Source organism: Marmota monax, unplaced genomic scaffold, assembly GCF_021218885.2.
Source record: "Marmota monax isolate L192 unplaced genomic scaffold, Marmota_monax_Labrador192_F-V1.1 WCK01_AAM20220418_F8-fsc00006, whole genome shotgun sequence".
Lineage (NCBI taxonomy): Eukaryota > Metazoa > Chordata > Mammalia > Rodentia > Sciuridae > Marmota > Marmota monax.
Window position 1 is genome coordinate 19,311,031 of NW_026693712.1, and position 19,496 is coordinate 19,330,526.

The 19,496-nt window shown below is 46.8% G+C and overlaps 2 protein-coding genes across 3 annotated transcripts; one reads left to right on the top strand and one right to left on the bottom strand.

Annotated features, from left to right (window-relative positions):
- The first annotated feature begins 1,227 nt into the window (after positions 1-1,227).
- On the top strand, positions 1,228-8,528 carry Sting1 (stimulator of interferon response cGAMP interactor 1). 2 transcript variants are annotated; one of them, XM_046460456.2, is made up of 8 exons: positions 1,228-1,410; positions 2,404-2,502; positions 3,151-3,377; positions 3,504-3,687; positions 3,901-4,009; positions 5,916-6,154; positions 7,020-7,206; positions 7,740-8,528. In XM_046460456.2, the coding sequence occupies exons 3-8, from the start codon at positions 3,151-3,153 to the stop codon at positions 7,931-7,933; spliced, it is 1,140 nt and encodes a 379-aa protein (XP_046316412.1). In that variant the 5' UTR covers positions 1,228-1,410; positions 2,404-2,502; the 3' UTR covers positions 7,934-8,528. The 2 variants fall into 2 exon arrangements, with proteins under 2 accessions (XP_046316412.1, XP_046316413.1); XM_046460457.2 differs by lacking the exon at positions 2,404-2,502.
- Positions 8,529-10,579: 2,051 nt separating this feature from the next.
- Positions 10,580-13,398, bottom strand: Smim33 (small integral membrane protein 33). Its single transcript, XM_046460254.1, has 2 exons — positions 13,218-13,398; positions 10,580-11,581 (listed from the first exon to the last, which is right to left on the bottom strand). Exon 2 carries the CDS (start codon positions 11,575-11,577, stop codon positions 11,200-11,202), a length of 378 nt encoding a protein of 125 aa, XP_046316210.1. The 5' UTR covers positions 11,578-11,581; positions 13,218-13,398; the 3' UTR covers positions 10,580-11,199.
- Positions 13,399-19,496: the final 6,098 nt, after the last annotated feature.

Sequence of the window (19,496 nt, forward strand, 5' to 3'; positions counted from 1 at the left end):
CCAGTGTTTCTGTGTCTTCAAGGCCTCCATTAGAAAAAGTCCAAACAGGGAAATGATTCAGAGAAACAGGGGACAGAAGCAGAGGGGAGAGAGGACAGAGGAAGGCGAAGGCATTCCCAAGGTAGACACAATATTGAGGTTTTCTCTTTTTAGTGCACACTTTAAACATTAAACAACATAGGTTCAATATAATGAGCAAAAGGGGGAAAATAAAATAAAAATCACCCAGATTCCTACTGCATAGAGTAATCATTTGTCATCTATCCTTCCAGACTTTTATGTAGCCAATTATACAGAAGAAAAAGCAAAGGGAATTCCCTATATCCTTATGAAGTAATTTTCAGAAACTAGGGAGTTTCTAGGAAGCTAAATTGCTCCTTGGGAAAGCAAAGGTAAGACTTTTCCTATGTCTGCTTCTTCTTCTTTTTTTTCTTTTTTGGTATAGGGGATTGAACCCAGGGATGCTCACTGAGCCACATCCCTGGCTCTTATTTTAATATTTTATTTAGAGACAGGGTCTTGCTAAGTTGCTTAAGACCTCGCTAAGTTCCTGAAGCTGGCTTTGAACTCATGATCCTCCTGCCTCAGCCTCCCAAGCCGCTGGGATTACAGGAGTGTGCCACCAAGCCCTGCCTGTGTCTGCTTTTGATATGGGGAAGGTCTAGGTAAGGACCCTCTGACCTGGACAGGAATGACTATTGCTGCTCTGTGGGTGCTACATTAACCCAACTCCCCAGGCCTGCCCCCGTCCTCAAATCTAGCAGCTTGCCAGGCAGCAGCCAGGGTCTCTCCCTACACCAAGAGAAGCATGAATGAAACTTGATTCTGGTATTTTCCACCCCCACCAACCTCCTGTTCTTGAAATCAAGGCACAGAGCAAGCTGAGCTTTGGAGCAACTCACCAGACTCAAGTCCTTGCTCCCTCACTCAGGCAAGTTATTTCACCTCCCAGGGCCTTAGATCACTCATCTGTGACCCAGGGATAGAATAATAGCTACCTGATAAGGTAGCAGGGAGGACTAAGGGACATGATACACATAGCACTTGGCTGCAACGAGGCAAACGCTTCAGCATTGTTACTATCCACGTGTGACTTTTCTAAGCACTTTCTGAGAATTCACAGGCGTGGCCACTTCTGTGCAGAGCCAAAAAATCACTTTTTTCTGTGTGCAGGCCTCTCCCACCAAGCCCTTTGCTAAGAAGGAAGTAACTGTACTCATTTCCCCGCCCCTTCCTGAAGTCCCAGTCTTCAGAAAAAAAAGGATCTACAACTGGAAATCTGCTTTAAACAATTAACCAGCATTGCATGTGTTGCCTTTGGCCCTTGTGTGGAGTCCTGCTGGGTGTTGGTAGAGTGTTTTGGATCCTGGGGACTTGAGAGGAACCTGGTGTACAGGGTTGTGGCTACAGGTGCGTGTCTTTCTTTCTTTCCTTCTTTTCTTTCTTACTTTCTGGCCAGACTGCGGTGGCACACACCTGTAATCCCAGAGGCTTGGGAGGTTGAGGCAGGAGGAATGCAAGTTCAGAGCCAGCCTCAGCAAAAGCAAGGCGCTAAGCAAGTCAGTGAGATTCTGTCTATAAATAAAATGCAAAATAGGGCTGAGGGCTGGGGATGTGGCTCAAGCGGTAACGCGCTGGCCTGGCATGCGTGCAGCCCGGGTTCTATCCTCAGCACCACATACAAAAGAACGTGTTGTATCTGCCGAAAACTAAAAGTAATTAAATAAATATTAAAAAAAAATAGGGCTGAAATGTGGCTCAGTGGTTGAGTGCCTCGGAGTTCAATCCCCGGTACCACCCCCCCCCCCAAAAAAAAAAAAAATCTTTCTTTTTAAATATATATTTTTCAGTTGTAGTTGGACAACGAAACCTTTATTTATTTACTTACTTATTTATTTTTATGTGGTGCTGAGGATCGAACCCAGGGCCTCACACGTGTTAGGTGAGCGTTCTACCACTGAGCCACAACCCCAGCCACCAAAACTTTCTTTCTTTCTATACTGGGGATTGAAACCAGGAGCTACACTCCTAGTTCTTTTTATTTTTTACTTTGAGACAGGGTCTTACTACATTGTTGAGGCTGGTCTTGAGCTTGTGATTCTTCTGTCTTAGCCTCTTAAGTCGCTGGTTTTACAGTTTTGTGCACCACCGGCCCCCACAAGTGAGTGATTTTTTGAACCCACTCAGTTTTGGGATATCAAGACTATCAAAGGAGTTTTCTCAAACCTTACCCCCACTCTAAGACTCAGAACTGGCTCATCAGATCTTTGGGCACAGGGTTCTTCCTCCCTGCCGGAGGGCAGGAAATACCCTACACCCCCTCCTAAAGCTAAGGTCTGGCAAGGTGCCCAACTTTGGGTGTTGCTGAGAAAACTTCAGTTATTTTGAACATTTGTTTTTTAGGCTGTACTCAGACAGGTTTCATTGGCTGCTGGTAGTCGCTGTGCCTGCCCTTCAACGTCTGTCATCTACCAGAAAGGACCTGTGTGTAGGAGGCAGAAGGTAGGATAAGGAGTGGCCCAGCCAGAGCCCCAAGGCTGGGGTCCTGGGTCCTGAGATCCAAAGGTCACCCTCACTACCTGAGCTCTGGTGTTCTACTTTACTGACTAAGGTCTTCCCTGGCGTGCGTTCTCGGGACAAGAAAGCCCAAGTCCCCAAAGGTCCCCTGGTGGGTTGGGCAGCTCATGTCAATTTTGAGTCCGGATCTGGGGATAGTTACTCCCTGCTTCCTTCCTTTTCTTTTTTCTTCTCTCTCTCTCTCTCTCTCTCTCTTAGACAGGACCTTGCTAGTTTGCTGAAGCTGCCCTCAAACTTACAATCCTTGTGTCTCAGCCTCCTGAACCCCTGGAATTACAAGCATGCACCACTGCACCCAGCTTCTGCCTGGTCTCTTTTCCACACCTGTGGTCTCACTGGGGCTGGGTGGAGTGTTTGTGTGCAGGCCTTGGTCTGTTCACCACAAATCTGTCCTAGACAGTAGCTGTGGGGTGCTGTGTGCCTGAGCTATCCCTTAGAGATATCTTTAAGACAAATCTGAGAGAATGACTGGGCGCCAGGAATGGGAACACTAGAGGATGTGCCAGCCAGGGCCTTAGTCCCAGAAGGGCAGGAGAGTGACAGAGCATGTCATGGATTTCTTGGTGCCCACAGATGCCATGCTCCAGATTGCATCCATCCATCCCACATCCCAGGGGTCACCGGGCCCAGCAGATGGCCTTGATCCTGCTGGGGGCCTGCCTGGTGGCCCTTTGGGGACTTGGAAATTCTCCAGACCATACTCTTCAGTACCTGGTATTCTACTTAGCCTCTCTGCAGTTGGGACTGCTGTTAAAAGGGATCTGCTGTCTGGCTGAGGAGCTATGCCACATCCATTCCAGGTGACTTCCTATAATCCTTGTGGCAATTGGGTTCCCCACCAGTGTCACTCCCTTGACTTCCAGTCCCCTCCTTAAAGGTCTCTGGCTGAACTGGTCTTGGGTCTGGGTCTGGGATGTCCTCTGCAGGTACCAAGGTAGCTACTGGAAGGCTGTGAGGGCCTGTGTGGATTGTCCCATCCGCCGTGGAGCTGTGCTGCTGCTGTCCTGCTATTTCTACTGCTCCCTCCCAAACCCCACTGGCCAGCCCCTCAGTTCGATGCTGGCCTTCCTGGGCTTCTCACAGGCCCTGAGCATCCTCCTGGGTCTCCAGGTATGGTGCAGAGGGAGATAGAAGGTCTGGTTGAATTGGGGCATGGTCTTGTGTGATCTGCCTAAGCTTAGAGCTGGGAGTGGAGTCCTGGGAGTGGAGTCTGTAATGTCCTGGGATGGTAGGTTCAGTGGTGTCAGAGAAGTGAGCAAGTCATCAGCAGGTTGGAAAGCTTCTTGGAAGAGGAGAGCTCTGGTCCCATCTTGTTGCCTACAGGGCCTGGCCCCAGCTGAAGTCTCTGCAGTCTGTGAAAAAAGGAACTTCAACGTCGCCCAAGGACTGGCATGGTCATATTACGTTGGATACCTGCGGCTGATCCTGCCAGGTAGGCTGCTCTCTGTGTACTCATTCCTAGACACCATAAGACACATAGCCTCTTTTTTTTTTTTTTGAGAATTTTAATATTTATTTTTTAGTTTTGGCAGACACAACATCTTTGTTTGTATGTGGTACTGAGGATCGAACCCGGGCCGCACGCACGCCAGGCAAGCGCGCTACCGCTTGAGCCACATCCCCAGCCCGACACATAGCCTCTTGTATTCCTAGAATGCACTATATTTTTCAAAGCATTTTTGTGTCTATCAAATTATTGGATTCCCAAAGCATCCTTGTCAGCCTGAACAATGTTGTTACTCTGCTTGTTTGGCAGTGAGGAATGTGGAGCCGGAAGCCATTCAGTGACTTGCCTAAGGTCATCTGTGAATGTTTTTTGATAAATATTTACCCTATGCCTTGTGCTTTTCCTTTTTTAACTCATATCTATGAAGAAGAGATAGTTATCATCCCTGTTTTTCTCTCTCTCTCTCTCTCTCTCTCTCTTTTGTATTGGGGATTGAACACAGGGATGCTTAATCACCAAACCACATCCATCCCCAGCCCTTTATATTTTTTGTTTTGAGACAGGGTCTTTTTAAATTGCCGAGACTGGCTTCTAACTTGTGATCCTCCTGCTTCAGCCTCCCAAGTAGCTGGGCTTAGAGGTGTGAGTCACTGCACCCAGTTTATCCCTATTTAAGAGATAAGAAAAGTGTGATTCTGAGAGATTAGTGACTTGTTCAGTGTTATACAGCTTAGTGGGCTTAGTGAGAGGAGGAGATAGGACTTGATCCCAGCTCTGTCCAGACCTGAACCCTTGACCCCTTCACTGTGGAGCCATAAGTCTTATTCCTTTGACATGCAGGCCAAGCCTGCAGCTCTTCCACATCTTATGGCTACCTGCCTTTCGCCCTAGGGCTTCTCCTAGGAGATGGTTCTGGAGTTAAAGGCCTGGCTCTCTGCCAGAAAATGTTAGCAATTTCACCTCCCAGAGCTCTGGCCACCTCTGAGAGCTCTGAAAGCTGTGATGGGAAGGGGAAGAATTGGCACTGAAGTCTGTGAAAAGGAGAAGGAGAAACAGGGTGGTGGGTTTAGGAAGAAGACCACTAGGTACTCTTCTCCACCGTTCGCTGGCCTCCTATACTATGAGATTGGACTTGAACTGGACATGGTGGAATGGCTATAATTCCAGCAACTCAGGAGGCTGAGGTAGGAGGATTACAAGTTTGAGGCCAGCCTCAGCAATTTAGTGAGATCCTATCTCAAAATAAGAAAATAAAAAGGGCTGGGCCTGGCATGGTGGCACATGCCTGTAATCCCAGTGACTTGGGAGGCTGAGGCAGGAGGATATCAAGTTCAAAGCCAGCCTCAGCAAAAAGTGAAGCACTAAGCAACCGAGTGAGACCCTGTCTCTAAATAAAAATATAAAATAGGACTGGGGATGAGGCTCATTGGTCAAGTGCCCTGAGTTCAATCCCTGGTACCAAAAAAAGGGAGTGTGGGGGCTGGGACCCGGCATGGTGGTGCACACCTTTAATCCCAGCAGTTTAGGAGGCTGAGACAGGAGAATCGTGAGTTCAAAGCCAGTCTCAGCAATTTAGTGAGGTCCTAAGCAACTCAGTGAGGCCCTGTCTCTATATAAAATACAAAAAAGGGCTGGGGATGTGGCTTATGATTAAGTACCCCTGAGTTCAATCCCCAGTACCAAAAACAAAACATAGGGCTGAGGATGTCACACAGTGGCAAAGAGCCTCTAGGTTCAACCTCTAGTCCCAAAGCAAACACACAATGAGAGTGGACTAGACCCTCAATTCTCTTGTACCCATAGACTAAGGTAGGACAATGGCCTTGGTATTAGTCCCGAATTTCATGGGATGCAGGGTTTACAGAGATGACTTCTTGACTTCCCTACCTAGGACTCCGGGCTCGGATCCAAACTTATAACCAGTTCCACAACAACATGCTACGAGGTGCAGGGAGCCAACGGCTGTATATCCTCTTCCCGCTGGAGTGTGGGGTGCCTGATGACCTGAGTGTAGCTGACCCCAACATTCGCTTCCTGCATACTCTGCCCCAGCAGAGTGCTGACCGTGCTGGCATCAAGGGCCGGGTTTACTCCAACAGCATCTATGAGCTTCTGGAGAATGGGAAGCCGGTGAGTTCACAAGGAGGTAGGGGGTCCCTGGAAGACCTCCAGGACCCTGGGCTCTGACCAAGCACTGATAAAAATTCAAGATGCTTCTCCGAGCCTCGGTTGGTCCCAGGGCTAGCAAGATTCAGTTCTGAATGGTAATAGTAAATAACATTTCTTAAGCATTTACTGCATGCCAGGTGCCATTCTGAGTGGATCATATTACCATTCCATTGAAACTCACCATGTCTCTGGGGATAGGGACTGTTACGATGCCTACCTTACAAAGGAAGAAACTGAGGCTCAGAGACAGTGAAAAAGTGGATGATTTCAGCTTGAGTATAGTATGCTCTTGATCACCAAGCTGCCCTAAATGCAGGCTGTGAGACCATCTGAAGAGTTTCCTGGGGCTGGAGTGGTGGCTCAGTGGTAGAGTGCATGCCTAGCATGCATGAGGCACTGGGTTCGATCCTTGGCACCACATAAAAAACAAGCTAATGTATCCACCTAAAACTAAAGATACATAAATAAATAAATAAATATTAAAAAAAAAAAAAAGAGTTTCCTGTAGGTATGGGGAAACCCAGACCACAGTTGGAGCCCAGAGCCCCGCACCCAGACTCCACTTCCAGCTGGAGCAGCTGCTGTAGGTCTTGCCCTGGGATCTTAGAAGGATCTGTGAAGGATAAGATTTGCCCGATCTAGTCCTGATTTCAGGAGGGAGGTGTCAGGTGAAGGCAGATCAGAGAGCACAGACATCATCAGTGGCCACCTCCCAGAACTCGGTTTCTGCAGACTGAGGGAACGGGGCCTCAGCCCAAAGCACTGCAGTCCAGAGTCTGTCTGCCTAGACAGAAACTCAATCTGTTCTTTCTTTCACCTCCTCCAGGCAGGTACCTGTGTCCTGGAGTATGCCACCCCCTTGCAGACCTTGTTTGCCATGTCACAGGATGGCAGAGCTGGCTTTAGCCGGGAGGATCGGCTTGAACAGGCCAAACTCTTCTGTCGAACACTTGAGGACATCCTGGCAGAAGTCCCTGAGTGTCAGAACAACTGTCGCCTCATTGTCTACCAGGGTGAGGGGTTGATAGACTGGGGGGGCAGGAGGAGTCAGGGTCTGTGGGTCCCTAGAGAGTAAGAAGGCAGCACTTTCCTGAGCCATCTCAAGTGGTCAGGGAGGTCAAACCCTGCCCCTTTCTTCTGTGGGAAAGGTTCCCCTACCAACCTGGGACACTAGATTGCTTTCTGAGGTTTTTGGCTATAGACACTGGGTGGAGCCTGAAGAGGTGGGTTCTGGGAGTCCCTTGTTTTATCTAGGAATGCCATGGGAAGCAGAAGAGTCCTTGGCTAGAGAATAGGGAGCACAAGAGAAGAGGGCTGCAGCCTCAGCTCTACCTTGACTGTGTGACCTTTTGTATCACCATCTCTAAGACCAAGAGAATGGAATTCCATGACCTCTAAAACCACTTCTAACTAGGATTCCATTGAGCCTCTAGCCCCAGAGGCTGTGGGTGGGTGGGAAGAGGGGGTAGGGAGGAATGGGGGATCTTCTCTAAGTATGTTCCAGTGGGTTTAGGATCCTAACTCCTGTCCCATGACCCCACTCCAGAATCTGCAGAGGGGAGCAGCTTCTTGCTGTCACAGGAAGTTCTCCGGCACATGCGGCAGGAGGAAAAAGAGGAGGTTACTTTGAGCACCATGGGGACCTCAGTGGTGCCCAGTTCCTCCACCCTGTCCCAAGAGCCCAAGCTCCTCATCAGTGATATGGAACAGCCTCTCCCACTCCGCACTGATGTCTTCTGAGGCCCAGGGTCATCTTGCCTGAGCCTTCGAGAATCAGAACTGGAGCTTGCTTCAACTGCTGGATGTTCAGCAGAGCCATGCCTCCCAAAGAGGACTTTGCAGAGAAAGTTTCTGGACTTGACATCTCCAGATGAGTCCTGTATCCATGGGCAAGCCATTTTACCTTTTTGAGCTGTAATCTCTTCTACAAAATGGGATTATAATTATTGCCCTACCTCACAGGGTTGTTGTGAGGACTGTGCATATGTAGAAGTTTTGTCTAAGCTCTAAGTACCAGGTAAACTTAAGGGGTATGCCAGTTATTTTCCGTTAGACCCTCTAGTGCCCAGGGACAGATTTGTCTGGGTGGCACAACAGACTCTCTTGTCCTTGGATTTCTGGTCATCTTTGCTCAATGGGGAGCTTCAGCAGGAGAATGGAGGGAGGAAGAGGTTGGGGTGTTTATCCCAGCTCCCTCCTGGCAGTTCAAAAGTCGAGTGGGCTCTCTTGACAAGTGACCCTCCTGGCAAACCTGTCCATCTCCAGGTTTGGGGAACTGCCTCCTCTCCTTACCCCTGGCAATGGCATTGGCTCTCCAGTAAAGGCCTCACTCTCACTTGTGGTTTCCTTATGTCCTGCCCTTTTTCAATGTCCCTTTTTATTTGAAGTGGTGGTGTGTGTGTGTGTGGGGGGGTGTACCAGGAATTGAACCCAGGGGCACTGGACCACTGAGCCACATCCCCAGCCCTATTTCATATTTTATTTTGAGACAGGGTCTCACTGAGTTGCTTAGTGCCTCCCAATTGCTGAGCCTGGTTTTGAATTTGTAATTCTCCTGTTTCAGCCTCCCAAGCATCTGGGATTACAGGCCTGTGCCACCACACCTGACTCTCAATAGTCATTTCTCTAGTCCTTTTTTGAGCTCAGATTACCTACTTTGAGTATGTCATCATTTTGCTGTTGGACTTTGCCAGATTAAAAAAAAAAATTGTGTTTATCTGCTCTGATGTTCAGACCTAAATCCAAGCATGTTTCCACGCACCTCTCATCCTATACAGGGCAGTGTGGGGTGGGTGCCACTTCAGTCTGGGCAGAGCCTACCAGTTGGCAAAGAGCATAGAGTCAGGCGGTATCCCCTAACCTCCCTGCCTTTTCAATGCCCTTTCAGTATCTCCGGTGAGTGGCTTGGGGAGCAGGGGCCAGAGGATAGGCTGAACCAGTACACAGATGCCATGAGTGGCATCCAGGGCCCACTGAATAAATGTCCCCAGATGAGAGAGCCTGCGATAGGATCAAGGAGGAAGAGTTTGTGTGAGAAGATGGGACATCCCCTGGGATGTCTTGGACAACACAGCTAGTCATCATGCCATATGTTATGGCATCATCCTCAGAACAGAGCCACTGTGGTGGCACAGTTGCCCCTCACTGGGGGGGAAGGCAGCCTGTTTCTACTAGTTCCATCTGGGATGACTTGCTCCCTCCCTCCTACCTTTGTTGCTTTTCCAACTTTGTTTTTTGATACGTACGGTTTTTGTTGTTTGTTTTTTTGGTACTGGGGATTGGACCCAGGGGTGCTTTATCCCTGGATCACAATTCCAGCCATTTTTATTATTATGTTTTTTAAATTTTGAGATAGTGTCTCTTTAATTTGCTTAGAGCCTTGCTATATTGCTGAGGCTGGCCTTGAATTTGTGGTCCTCTTGCCTCAGCCTTCTGAACCGCTGAGATTACAGACATGCCACCATAGCTAGCTCCACCTTTGTTTTAAATTTTTTTTTCATTTGTAGATGAACACCATACCTTTATTTTATTTATTTGTTTTTATATGGTGCTAAGGATCAAACCCTTTGCCTCACACATGCTAGGCAAGTGCTCTACCACTGAGCTACAAACCAGCCCCTCCACCTTTTTATTTTTATCACAAATGCTCAATAAGCATTTCTGAGTGCAGCATCATTTTGAAGAAATGTTCCGCACAGAGAAAACCAGCTACTCCTATGGACAACAGAGTCAAGGGAATCAAGGGGGAAACTATCCCCTTGCCCAGCTGTTCCAGCCATATTCCTTCCAAGACCTGAGATTCTTCCATCATGTCAGTTACTCTTACACCAGAAACCAGTCCAGAATCAAGGGCCTCGGACTTGACCTTGCTCCACCCATCAGCGCCCAGCATGGTGGCCAGTGTGTAGAGCTTAATGGCCCCAAGTTCAAACCCTGACTCCAGGTCAAGGATGTGGCTCAGTATACAGTACTTGCCTAGCATGTATGAGGTCCTGGCTTCCATCCCTACCCAGTACTATAAAACAGGTAAATAGATATAATGTCCTGACTCTACCACTTGGTATTTGCATCTGTCTGGGTGTTTCTTGTTTGTTCGTTTGTTTTGTTTTGTTTTAGTACTGGGAATTGAACCCAGTTGCTCTACCACTGAGCTATTTTTTATTTTGAGACGGACTCTCTAAATTGCACTGACTGACCTCAAACTTGCAATCTTCCTGCCTCAGCCTCCCAAGTAGCTAAGATTGTGCCATTGTGCCTGGGTAGGAAATGTTTTGTGGTAAATTCTAGGCTTATTTCTACAGGACCATGTGGATAGAAAGTGGGAGATGATGAGAATCCCCAAATTCCCCCATCACACCCTGAGAAGGCAAGACAGAGTCAGTGGGGTCCATTCAAAGGCAGTCTTTGAACTATAAATGGTGCTTGGGATTTCCAAAGGCTTTAGACATTGTCAACAAAACCTAGGCCCTGCACCAAGATTTGCTCCATCATGGGTGAAAGGCAACCTTTCCTTCCTTGAGTCCTCAGAATCTCAGAAAAGGCAGATCATGGGTTCTTTGCTGTGGCTGTCCCTGACTGGACTTTAATAGGATCTGAGCACTCTATGGAGCATCTGACATTCCTGATTAGAATTGAGGTGGGTGGTGGAATCTTTCACAGTGGATTCACTTTACCCCAAAAGGGAAGGAGATTAAGGCTGATGGTGTGGGCAGGGACTCAGAGCTTAAGGGTCAGGAGCTCTGTGAAGGGAGGTAAGTCTTCATAAACCTTAGACCCTGGGGACACCCACAGCAGCAGTCCTCTGCACAGGGCCCTGCTCTCAAGCTTCTTTCATTTTTCCTGTCCATTAAGAGCTCTTTTCAGAAACATTTGGAGAGGGCAGCTCCTGCTCAGTCCAGTATACCCATCTACAGCTCTGATGCTTAGGCTCCAATTTGCTTTTGCTCTAATTCTCAGTCCAGTTTCTTGTGCTGAGCCAGATCAGATTAACTTCCCAAATCTCCCTCTTACAGATATGTTTCTTCATCAATACTGGGCCTGGGCCCTTCTGGAGTAGGATCAGATCCAGGGATAGGAGGTCCCTGCTGGTCTTCTTTATGACTGTCCTGGGGGCCCAGCAGCCTCCAGTGGATGAGGTAGATGCCATACTCTGGCTTTGGAGCTGGTGGCTCTGTGGAGAGAGTAGCATGGCCTTGGTGCAGCCTTGGCCCAAAGTGGACTGCCACCACAATACAGACCGCAAGCAGGACAAAGGCGGCAACAATGATGGTGAGTGGTGGCAGCCCGTCTCCTTGAAGTGGTTCCCAGGCTCCACCCAGCACCTCTGGAAGCTGCCTCTGGGGCTCCTGCCCCAATGAACCATTCACAGCTGGAGGAGGAGTCATCAGTCTGGGAGGGGAGGAGAAAAGAGAGGCTGAAGTGGGCATGTACACACAGAAAAAGGTCAAAATGGAGCCGGGAGTGATGGTGCATGCCTGTAATCCTGGCAACTCAGGAGGCTGAGTCGGGAGGATTGCAAGTTCAAGACCTGCCTCAGCAATTTAGCAGGAAATTAAAAAACAAAAGGGGCTGAAGAGGGCTGGGATTGTGGCTAAGAGAAAGAGCGCTTGCCTCGCATGTGTGAGGCACTGGTTTGATCCTTAGCACCACATAAAAATAAAATAAAGAGACTGTGTTCATCTATAACTAAAAAATATTTTTTTAAAGAGCTGGGGATGTAGCTCAGAAGTAAAGCACCCTTGGGTTCAATCCCTAGTGACCCCCCTCCAAAGAAAAAGACCAAAATAGAAAGAGATTGACACCCAAAGGAAACAGAGAGACAGAGAAACTGAGAGAGGAAAACACACACACATACACACACACACACAGAAGAGAGACAGAGAAACAGAGGTAATCACACACATAAACAGAAAATAAAAGACAAAGACAAAAGACAGAGGAGGATACAGAGAGAAAGATACACATGGGAAAAGGAAAAGAAAAGGAGATAAAGATGGAGACTGAAATAAAGATGGAGACAGAGACAAAGAAATGGAAAGACAGCAAGTTAAAGTTGCTCAGAAAGGGGCGAAGAGAAGGGCATCATTATAGTCTGGCCAATAATTTGGTCCCAAGTCCCTTCCCACTGCCTGCCTGTTTTCCCAGGTCTTAGCAAGATTCCTAAATAGGTCCTGTGTCCTGGGTCAAGAATCTGAGCATGCTATGGGCTGCTGTCCCACGTTCTGGGCAGTGGGAAGTGAACAGCTAGCTGCTTCTTAAAGTCCTGGAGAAAGGGAATCATTGTCTGGCCTCTTAGGCTCCCCTACTCCCACTCACTGGAAGGCAGAAAGGTGCTCCTCTGGGGGAGGAAACAGAGCACAAAGAACCCCAGAAGCTTGGGGTGAGGCAGGGAGGCCTCATTCTATACTATGTGCCCCCTGCTCCCAGGCCTCAGGGTCAAGTTCTGGAGGCTTGAGGGGGCAGTATCCACGGTATATTCCTGGATTTGCCAAGGACAAACTGAGGAGATTCAGTGCCAGTCTCCCCCTGTCAGGATCTCTGGGTTCTACCAAAAGCATGGGGACATAATCCCCACCTATCTATCTCCACCCTGCTGGATGGCAGTGAAGGAAACAAAGCTCAAAACTGTAATCCCCAGAGTGAGGTCATCACAAGCCTGAGGAACATTTCTCCCCAGCTTCTCCCGAGCAGGACCATGCTGCAGACCCTAGGGGGAGGGGCACCCTTCTAGCCCTCAGCCCTGCCCTCCTCATGGGTAGGCAACTGGGACTCAGGAATGGCTTGCCCCAATTGTCCTCTGTCACACTGTCCTTTCTATCCCATCTCCCTTTGCATAATGTGGAAAGCCCAATACTCACCGCCCCTCCTTGAGCTTTCAGGGACCAACCATAGGGCTTCCAGGGCAGAGGACAGGAAAGCAGCACCGGATGTAGGGGGTTGGGGGGGAAGCCCAGGACTGGGAAAGGCTTGGGGCCCCTGCAGGGAGTCAGGCCAGCCTGGCAGGAAGGGATGAGCAAGAGTCTACCTGGTTCATTGTCCGGGACTGGTGCGGGGCTCCCTTGGGATTCGAGGCCAGGTAGGCAAAGGCGAGCTGGCTACCCCCGCTCAGCCCCTACCCGGAGCTGCCACGTCTGCAGGGCTCATGGGGCACACACCCTCTGCACACAATTTTACTACTCTTTCCCGCGCTTGCACTTCCGGGAACATTTGAGCTACCCTGGGCCAGTCGTTAACTCTGATAGTTGATCTTCCTCCTTGGCCCCTCCTTTCTGGCTGCCTGCCAACTTCAGGAGCTGGGTCAGCCCGCCCACCCCTCCTCCACCAGATCTCAGCCCCTGCCGGGCTCCCCCTCTCCCGCACCAGGATATGCACTCCCCACCGCCACCTATTTCCTGAAGTTACTGTCCTTTGATCTTCTTTTTATATATTATACTTCAAACTCAAAGGAAAATGTAGATTAACACACATTCCCTATGTAACATATTGTATATATAATAAATCTCTAAATATCTATGGCCCAACCTCCGGCTCTGTTCCTTTCTTATTAGTTTTCTGACATTTATTTATAAAATATTAAGAATTAAAGTTTATTTTAAAAATCTATTTTTACTTCACCCCTGTAATCCCAGCACTCAGGAGGCTGAGTCAGGAGGATCACAAGTTCAAGGCCAGCCTCAGCAATTTAGCAAGACCGTGAGCAACTTAGTGAGACCCTGCCTCAAAATATAAAATAAAGAAAAGGTCTGGGGATGTGATTCAGTGGTTACATACCCCTGGGTTCAATCCCCAGGAGAAAAAAAAAATCGATTTTTACTTTTAGTTAATTTGGTGTGCGGTGGTGCATGCCTATCATCCCAGCTACTCAGGTGGCTGAGGCAGAAAGATCCCAACTTCAAAGCCAGCCTCAGCTATTTAGCTAGACCCTGCCTCAAAAAAAAAAAAAAAAAAAAAAAAGAGAGCTGAGGACATAGTTTAGTGTTAGAGCGCCCCTGTGTTTAATTCCCAGTACTGCAAAAAGAAAATCCATTTTCACTTTTTATTTATTATTATTGTTGTTGTTATTATTATGCAAATAATACTGGGAATTGAACACACACGTGAAGTAAGGGTTCTATCACTCAGCTACTTCCCAGCCCTTTTACTATTTATTTACTTATTATATTTTTTGGTACTGGGGATTTAACCCAGAGGCACTACTGCTGAGCTACAATCTCCAGCCCTTTTTGTTTTTTATTTTGAGACAGGGTCTCACCAAGTTGCTTAGGGAATCGCTTAATTGCTGAGGCTGGCTTTGAATTTGCAATCTTCTTCCTTCTGTCTGGAGTTGCTGGGATTACAGGCATGTGCCACAGCATCCAGCAAAAAAAAAAAATTCCTTTTCTTTTTTTTTTTTTTTCTCTCTCTCTCTCTCTCTTTTTTTTTCTTTTTTCTTTTTTGGTAGTTGTAGATGGACAGAATGCCTTTATTTTATTTGTTTATTTTTATGTGGTGCTGAGGATCAAACGCAGTGCCTCACGTATGCTAGGCAAGCGCTCTGCCTCTGAGCAATAGCCCCAGCCCTGGTTTTTACAAACATGAATTTTATATCTCTTTGCATTTATTTGAATGTAACTTCATTTGCAAAAGTGTTTTATTTAATGTGTCAAAGTCAAAAAAAGTGTCCAACAGAGTGCTCTCTAGTCAGTTGTTTGTTTGTTTGTTTGTTGCAGGACTGGGGATTCAACTCAGGGGCACTGAGCCACATTCCCAATCCTTTTTTATTTTTTATTTTAACACAGGGTCTCGATAAATTGCTGAGGCTGGCCTTGAGGTTGTGATCCTCCTGCCTTAGACCCCCGAGTCCCTGGGACTAACAGGTGCATGCCATGCACCCAGTTCAGAGACAGTTTTTACAAGATGCTTTTTTTCTGGCTGGCTTCAAGGGACCAGCCATTCTTCATCCTGCCACCTGATGCACATGCATCATTACCAGAGAATATAGGTCACTGGAAGAGGGTTTCCAAAGTGTTCCCAGAGAGGGCAGAACAAGTTCCCGAGTCAAGCTCAGGATAAGTGGGGTCCTTGGTGTATGTGACAGAAAAGAATTTCAGTACACACCAATACATACACGGAGATTTATTAAGAAAAACAAGTAATGCACATTCAAGGAGAATGCGGAGAGTGAGACACAGTTCTGAGTTCTCTGACTTCTTTTAAAGGAAACTTGGTGAGGGGTGGACATGAGCGGGTATGCTAGGATGGCATCAGTTTGGTTCTTCTCAGTGTTCTTAGGCTGTCCAGGTCTTCATTATCTGATCAGTAGAAAATATTGGAAAGTCCTCTAAGTTGTAAGTTTCTATTTATTGGGCTAATTAACAGTGTGAAAGGTAATTTTCCTAAGTGAGTCAATTTACAGTAAATTTAAGATTTACAGATTTCCCAGAAATTTGGGAGGGACCTGCCTGGGAGAGAGAGAGTGGCTCAGAGAGTGACAGGCCTGGAAAGGTATGTCAAACCTCAGATCAAAATTATATTTCCTCATTGGACGCAGTGGTGAACTCTTGTAACCCCAGTGACTCAGGAGGCTAAGACAGGAAGATTGAAAGTTCAAGGCCAGCCTGGGCAATTTAGAAAGACCCTGTCTCAAACTGAAAAATAAAAAGGATTGGGATTGTAGTTCAGAGGTAAAGCAGCCCTAGGTTCAATTTCCAATACCAAAAAAAGTTTTTGAAAAGAGGAGATGTTTCCTTTTCCTTTTTTTAAAAAATAAGTTTTTAGTTGTTGATGGACCTTTATTTTATTCATTTATTTATAGGCTCAGAATTGAACCCAGTGCCTCACACGTGCTAGGCAAGTACTCCCCCACTGAGTTACAACCCCAGCCCCTCCTTGTCCTTTCTTTTTTTATATATATATTTATTTTTTAGTTGTAGTTGGACACAACACCTTTATTTTTATTTATTTATTTTTTATGTGGTGCTGAGGATCAAGCTCAGTGCCTCATGCATACTAGGAGAGCGCTGTACTGCTGAGCCACAACCCCATCCCTCCTTGATGTCTCCTTTCTACTTTTTTTTTTTTCATTGTACTGGGATTAAACCCAGGGACCCACTGAGCTACATCCCCAGCCCTTTTTATTTATTGTAGAGGCTGGCCTCAAGCTTATGATCCTCCTTCCTCAGACTTCAGAGTTGCTGGGATTGATTCCAGGCAAGTGCCACAGCACCCAGCTGTCTACCTATTTTTTATGTCTTTTATCCAACTCCAACCTCAGCACCACTCTGTCTTTCAGATGGGAGACCAGGAACCCCCCCTTACCTAGTGACTTGATGAAACAGGGTATAACCTCTTGGTTCCTTGTCTCTTAGCCAAACAGCCTACACCCTGACATGCAGGGAGTCCACTGAGCCCTCCATGATCACTTGAGCCCAGGTACCTTGAGCTGAACTGACCCTTGAATTACATGAGCATGGTTGCTGGTTGATTCTGAAGCCTCTGGTTAGCACTTGCCCATGCAATTAAGGGCTCTGGTCATCCTCTGCCTCCTACTCTGATCCACTTAGACATTAGCCAATGGGAATCTGGAGTGTATCCCAAGTCCAAGGTTTTAGCCACTGCTTCTTGCCTCCCCCCTTCTCAAGACACATGTGACAATGCTCTTATAGACACCTTCACTGGGGCCTTGGATCAAAAAGCTCAATTTGTAATCCTTCTGATGTATATATATATATATATTTTTTTTTTTTTCATCAATACTGGATCTATCTCTTAAAGAGGTCCATGGAGGATAAGAAGGTGGAACTTCTCCACCACTTTCTTATCTCCACACTCAGTATTGTGAATTGCCTTTCCCCATTCCTACCCTCTAAACCTTAACCATCAATAATGACTTAATTCTAGTGTCACCTCCTTCCAGAATGTATTCTACCACCCATTATACTTGAGTAGCCTTCTTTCTTTTTCTTTTCTTTCTTTCCTCTCAGTAGTCCCTAGTACCAGGGACACTTTATCACTGAGCTACATATCCAGCCCTTTTTTATTCTTTGTTTTGACATAAGCTCTCACTAAATTGTTGAAAGTCTCACTAAATTGCTGAGGCTGACCTCGAACATGTGATTCTCCTACCTCAGCCTCCTGAGTTGCTGGGATTACAGGCATGTACCACCATGCCTGGCACCTTCTTTCTTTTCTTTAAACCCTATAGTAGTTGGTTTCTCATCAGCTTCTAATATTTGTTACATTTTTATTATTTGGTACTGGGATTGAACCCAGGGGCACTTAACACTGAATAACAGCACCAGCCCTTTTTTTATTTTTTTTATTTAAAGACAGCATCTCACTAAATTGCTTAGGGCCTCACTATGTTGCTGAGGCTAGGGGATCACATGTTGCAATCCTCCTGCCTCAGCCTCCTAAACCTCTGAGATTACAGATCCTTCTGCCTCAGCCTCCCGAGCTGCTGGTAGTATAGGTGTGAGCCACCATACTGGGCTTATTTTTAATTTTGAGACAGGGTTTCACTAAATTGCTGAGGCTATCTTTGAACTTGAGATCTTGCTGCCTCAGACTCCCTAGTTGCTGGGATTACATGAGCCACCATAACCAACTCTGAATTACACTTTGAGGATGATTGAAGGTGATGAAGGTATCCATACAGTGGTGGGATGTCTAGCACCTGAGTGGGATGAGGAAGGCATCCATGAGGCAGGGTGTGGAAACAGAGACTGTAGATTGGTTACTGAAAAGGAAGTGATCAAATAAATAAACATATCAAGAATATATGAGGGGGGCTGGGGATGTGGCTCAAGCAGTAGCGCGCTCGCCTGGCATGTGTGCGGCCCGGGTTCGATCCTCAGCACCACATACAAACAAAGATGTTGTGTCTGCCAAAAACTAAAAAAAAAAAATATTAAAAAAATTCTCTCTCTCTCTCTCACTCTCTCTTTAAAAAAAAAAATGTCCTTCTAAGAGACACACAGAAAACAGGGAGGAGAAGGAGATCTGAAGACGTAGGCACAGATTAAAGTGATGTGGCATAATCCAAGGAGTTCCAAGGAAAGACCAACAGCCACCAGAAGCTGGAAGAAGGCAAGGAAGGTTCTTTCCTAGAGCTTTCAGGGTAGAATGGCCTTGCTGACATCTTGATTTCAACTTCTGGCCTCCAGAATTGTGAGTGGTGCTGGGGATTGAACCCATGAGTTCTCTACCACTGAGCTACATTCCCAGACTGTTTTATTTATTTATTTATTTATTTATTTTTGAGACAGGGTCTTGATAAATTGTCCTGGAACTTGGGCTCCTCCTGCCTCAGCCTCCCAAATCGGTGGGATTACAGATGGGTACCACTGCACCTGACAATTTCTGTTGTTTAAAGCCATCGCTGTGTGGTAATTTGTTAAGAAGACACAGAAAATGGATATAGTGGTAGACACCATCTCGAGCAAGTGATGAATATGAACACCCTCAGTAATGGAACAAATCAAAATCATGCATCACTAAATAGAAAATGAAGGCAGGACACAGCACTGCTTCTGTGATACTCCTGCCAAAGACATAAACCTAAATCTGATCATGAGGACACATATTGAGGGACAGTCAACAACATAACTAGACCAAAACCTTCAAAAGTGTAAAGGTCTTAGAAGTCAAGGAAAGCTGGGCACAGTAGTGCACACCTATAACCCCAGCGACTAGGGAGGCTGAGGCAGGAGGATCACAAGTTCAAGGCTAGCCTTAGCAACCTGTGAGACCCTTCCTTTAAAAAGGGAGGTGGTAGTGGTGGGAGGAGGTCTCAAAATATAAAAGAAAAAGGGCTGGGGAGTGGCTCAGTGGTAGAGTCCCCTGGCTTCAATCCCCAGTTCTACAAAAAGAAAAAAAAGATTTCTATTTTTAATTTAAAAAAAAAATGGTGTAGGGTTGAACCAATGCTCCTAAAATTTTTGAGTTTACTTCAGTAACCTGCCATATGGGAAGCATTATGCCAGGTCCTAGGGATACTGAAAAAAAGTAACCATGCTGGTCTATAGTCTGCAGGAGAGAATATCATGGGATGCAGATGAGTGATAGATAGAGGCTAAGGACAGGGTGCTGCCAGAGCACAGGGAACACCTAACTCCAATGGGGTCAGGAGGCAGAGGGAGGGATGCTTAGCATGTGGTATTCTTGCTTTACTATTAGGAATAATAATAATATTTATAAACTCTCCTTGAAAGATGTTGGGAGTCCTGTCTGGATTGGGAGCCCTGAGGAGGAGAGGAATGTGGAGAATTCAGAGTCTACAGAGCATGGGCGGCTAGTGGGCTCAGCCTCAAGCTCAATCCTGGGA

What these genes read in the sequence shown, in the direction of transcription:
- Sting1 (XM_046460456.2), top strand. Translation starts at nt 3,151, where the DNA reads ATGCCATGCTCCAGATTGCATCCATCCATCCCACATCCCAGGGGTCAC. An exon ending in TTCTGGAGAATGGGAAGCCG is followed by an intron (nt 6,155 to 7,019) that starts GTGAGTTCACAA and finishes CACCTCCTCCAG; the next exon opens with GCAGGTACCTGTGTCCTGGA. An exon ending in TCGCCTCATTGTCTACCAGG is followed by an intron (nt 7,207 to 7,739) that starts GTGAGGGGTTGA and finishes ACCCCACTCCAG; the next exon opens with AATCTGCAGAGGGGAGCAGC.
- Smim33 (XM_046460254.1), bottom strand. Translation starts at nt 11,577, where the DNA reads ATGACTCCTCCTCCAGCTGTGAATGGTTCATTGGGGCAGGAGCCCCAG.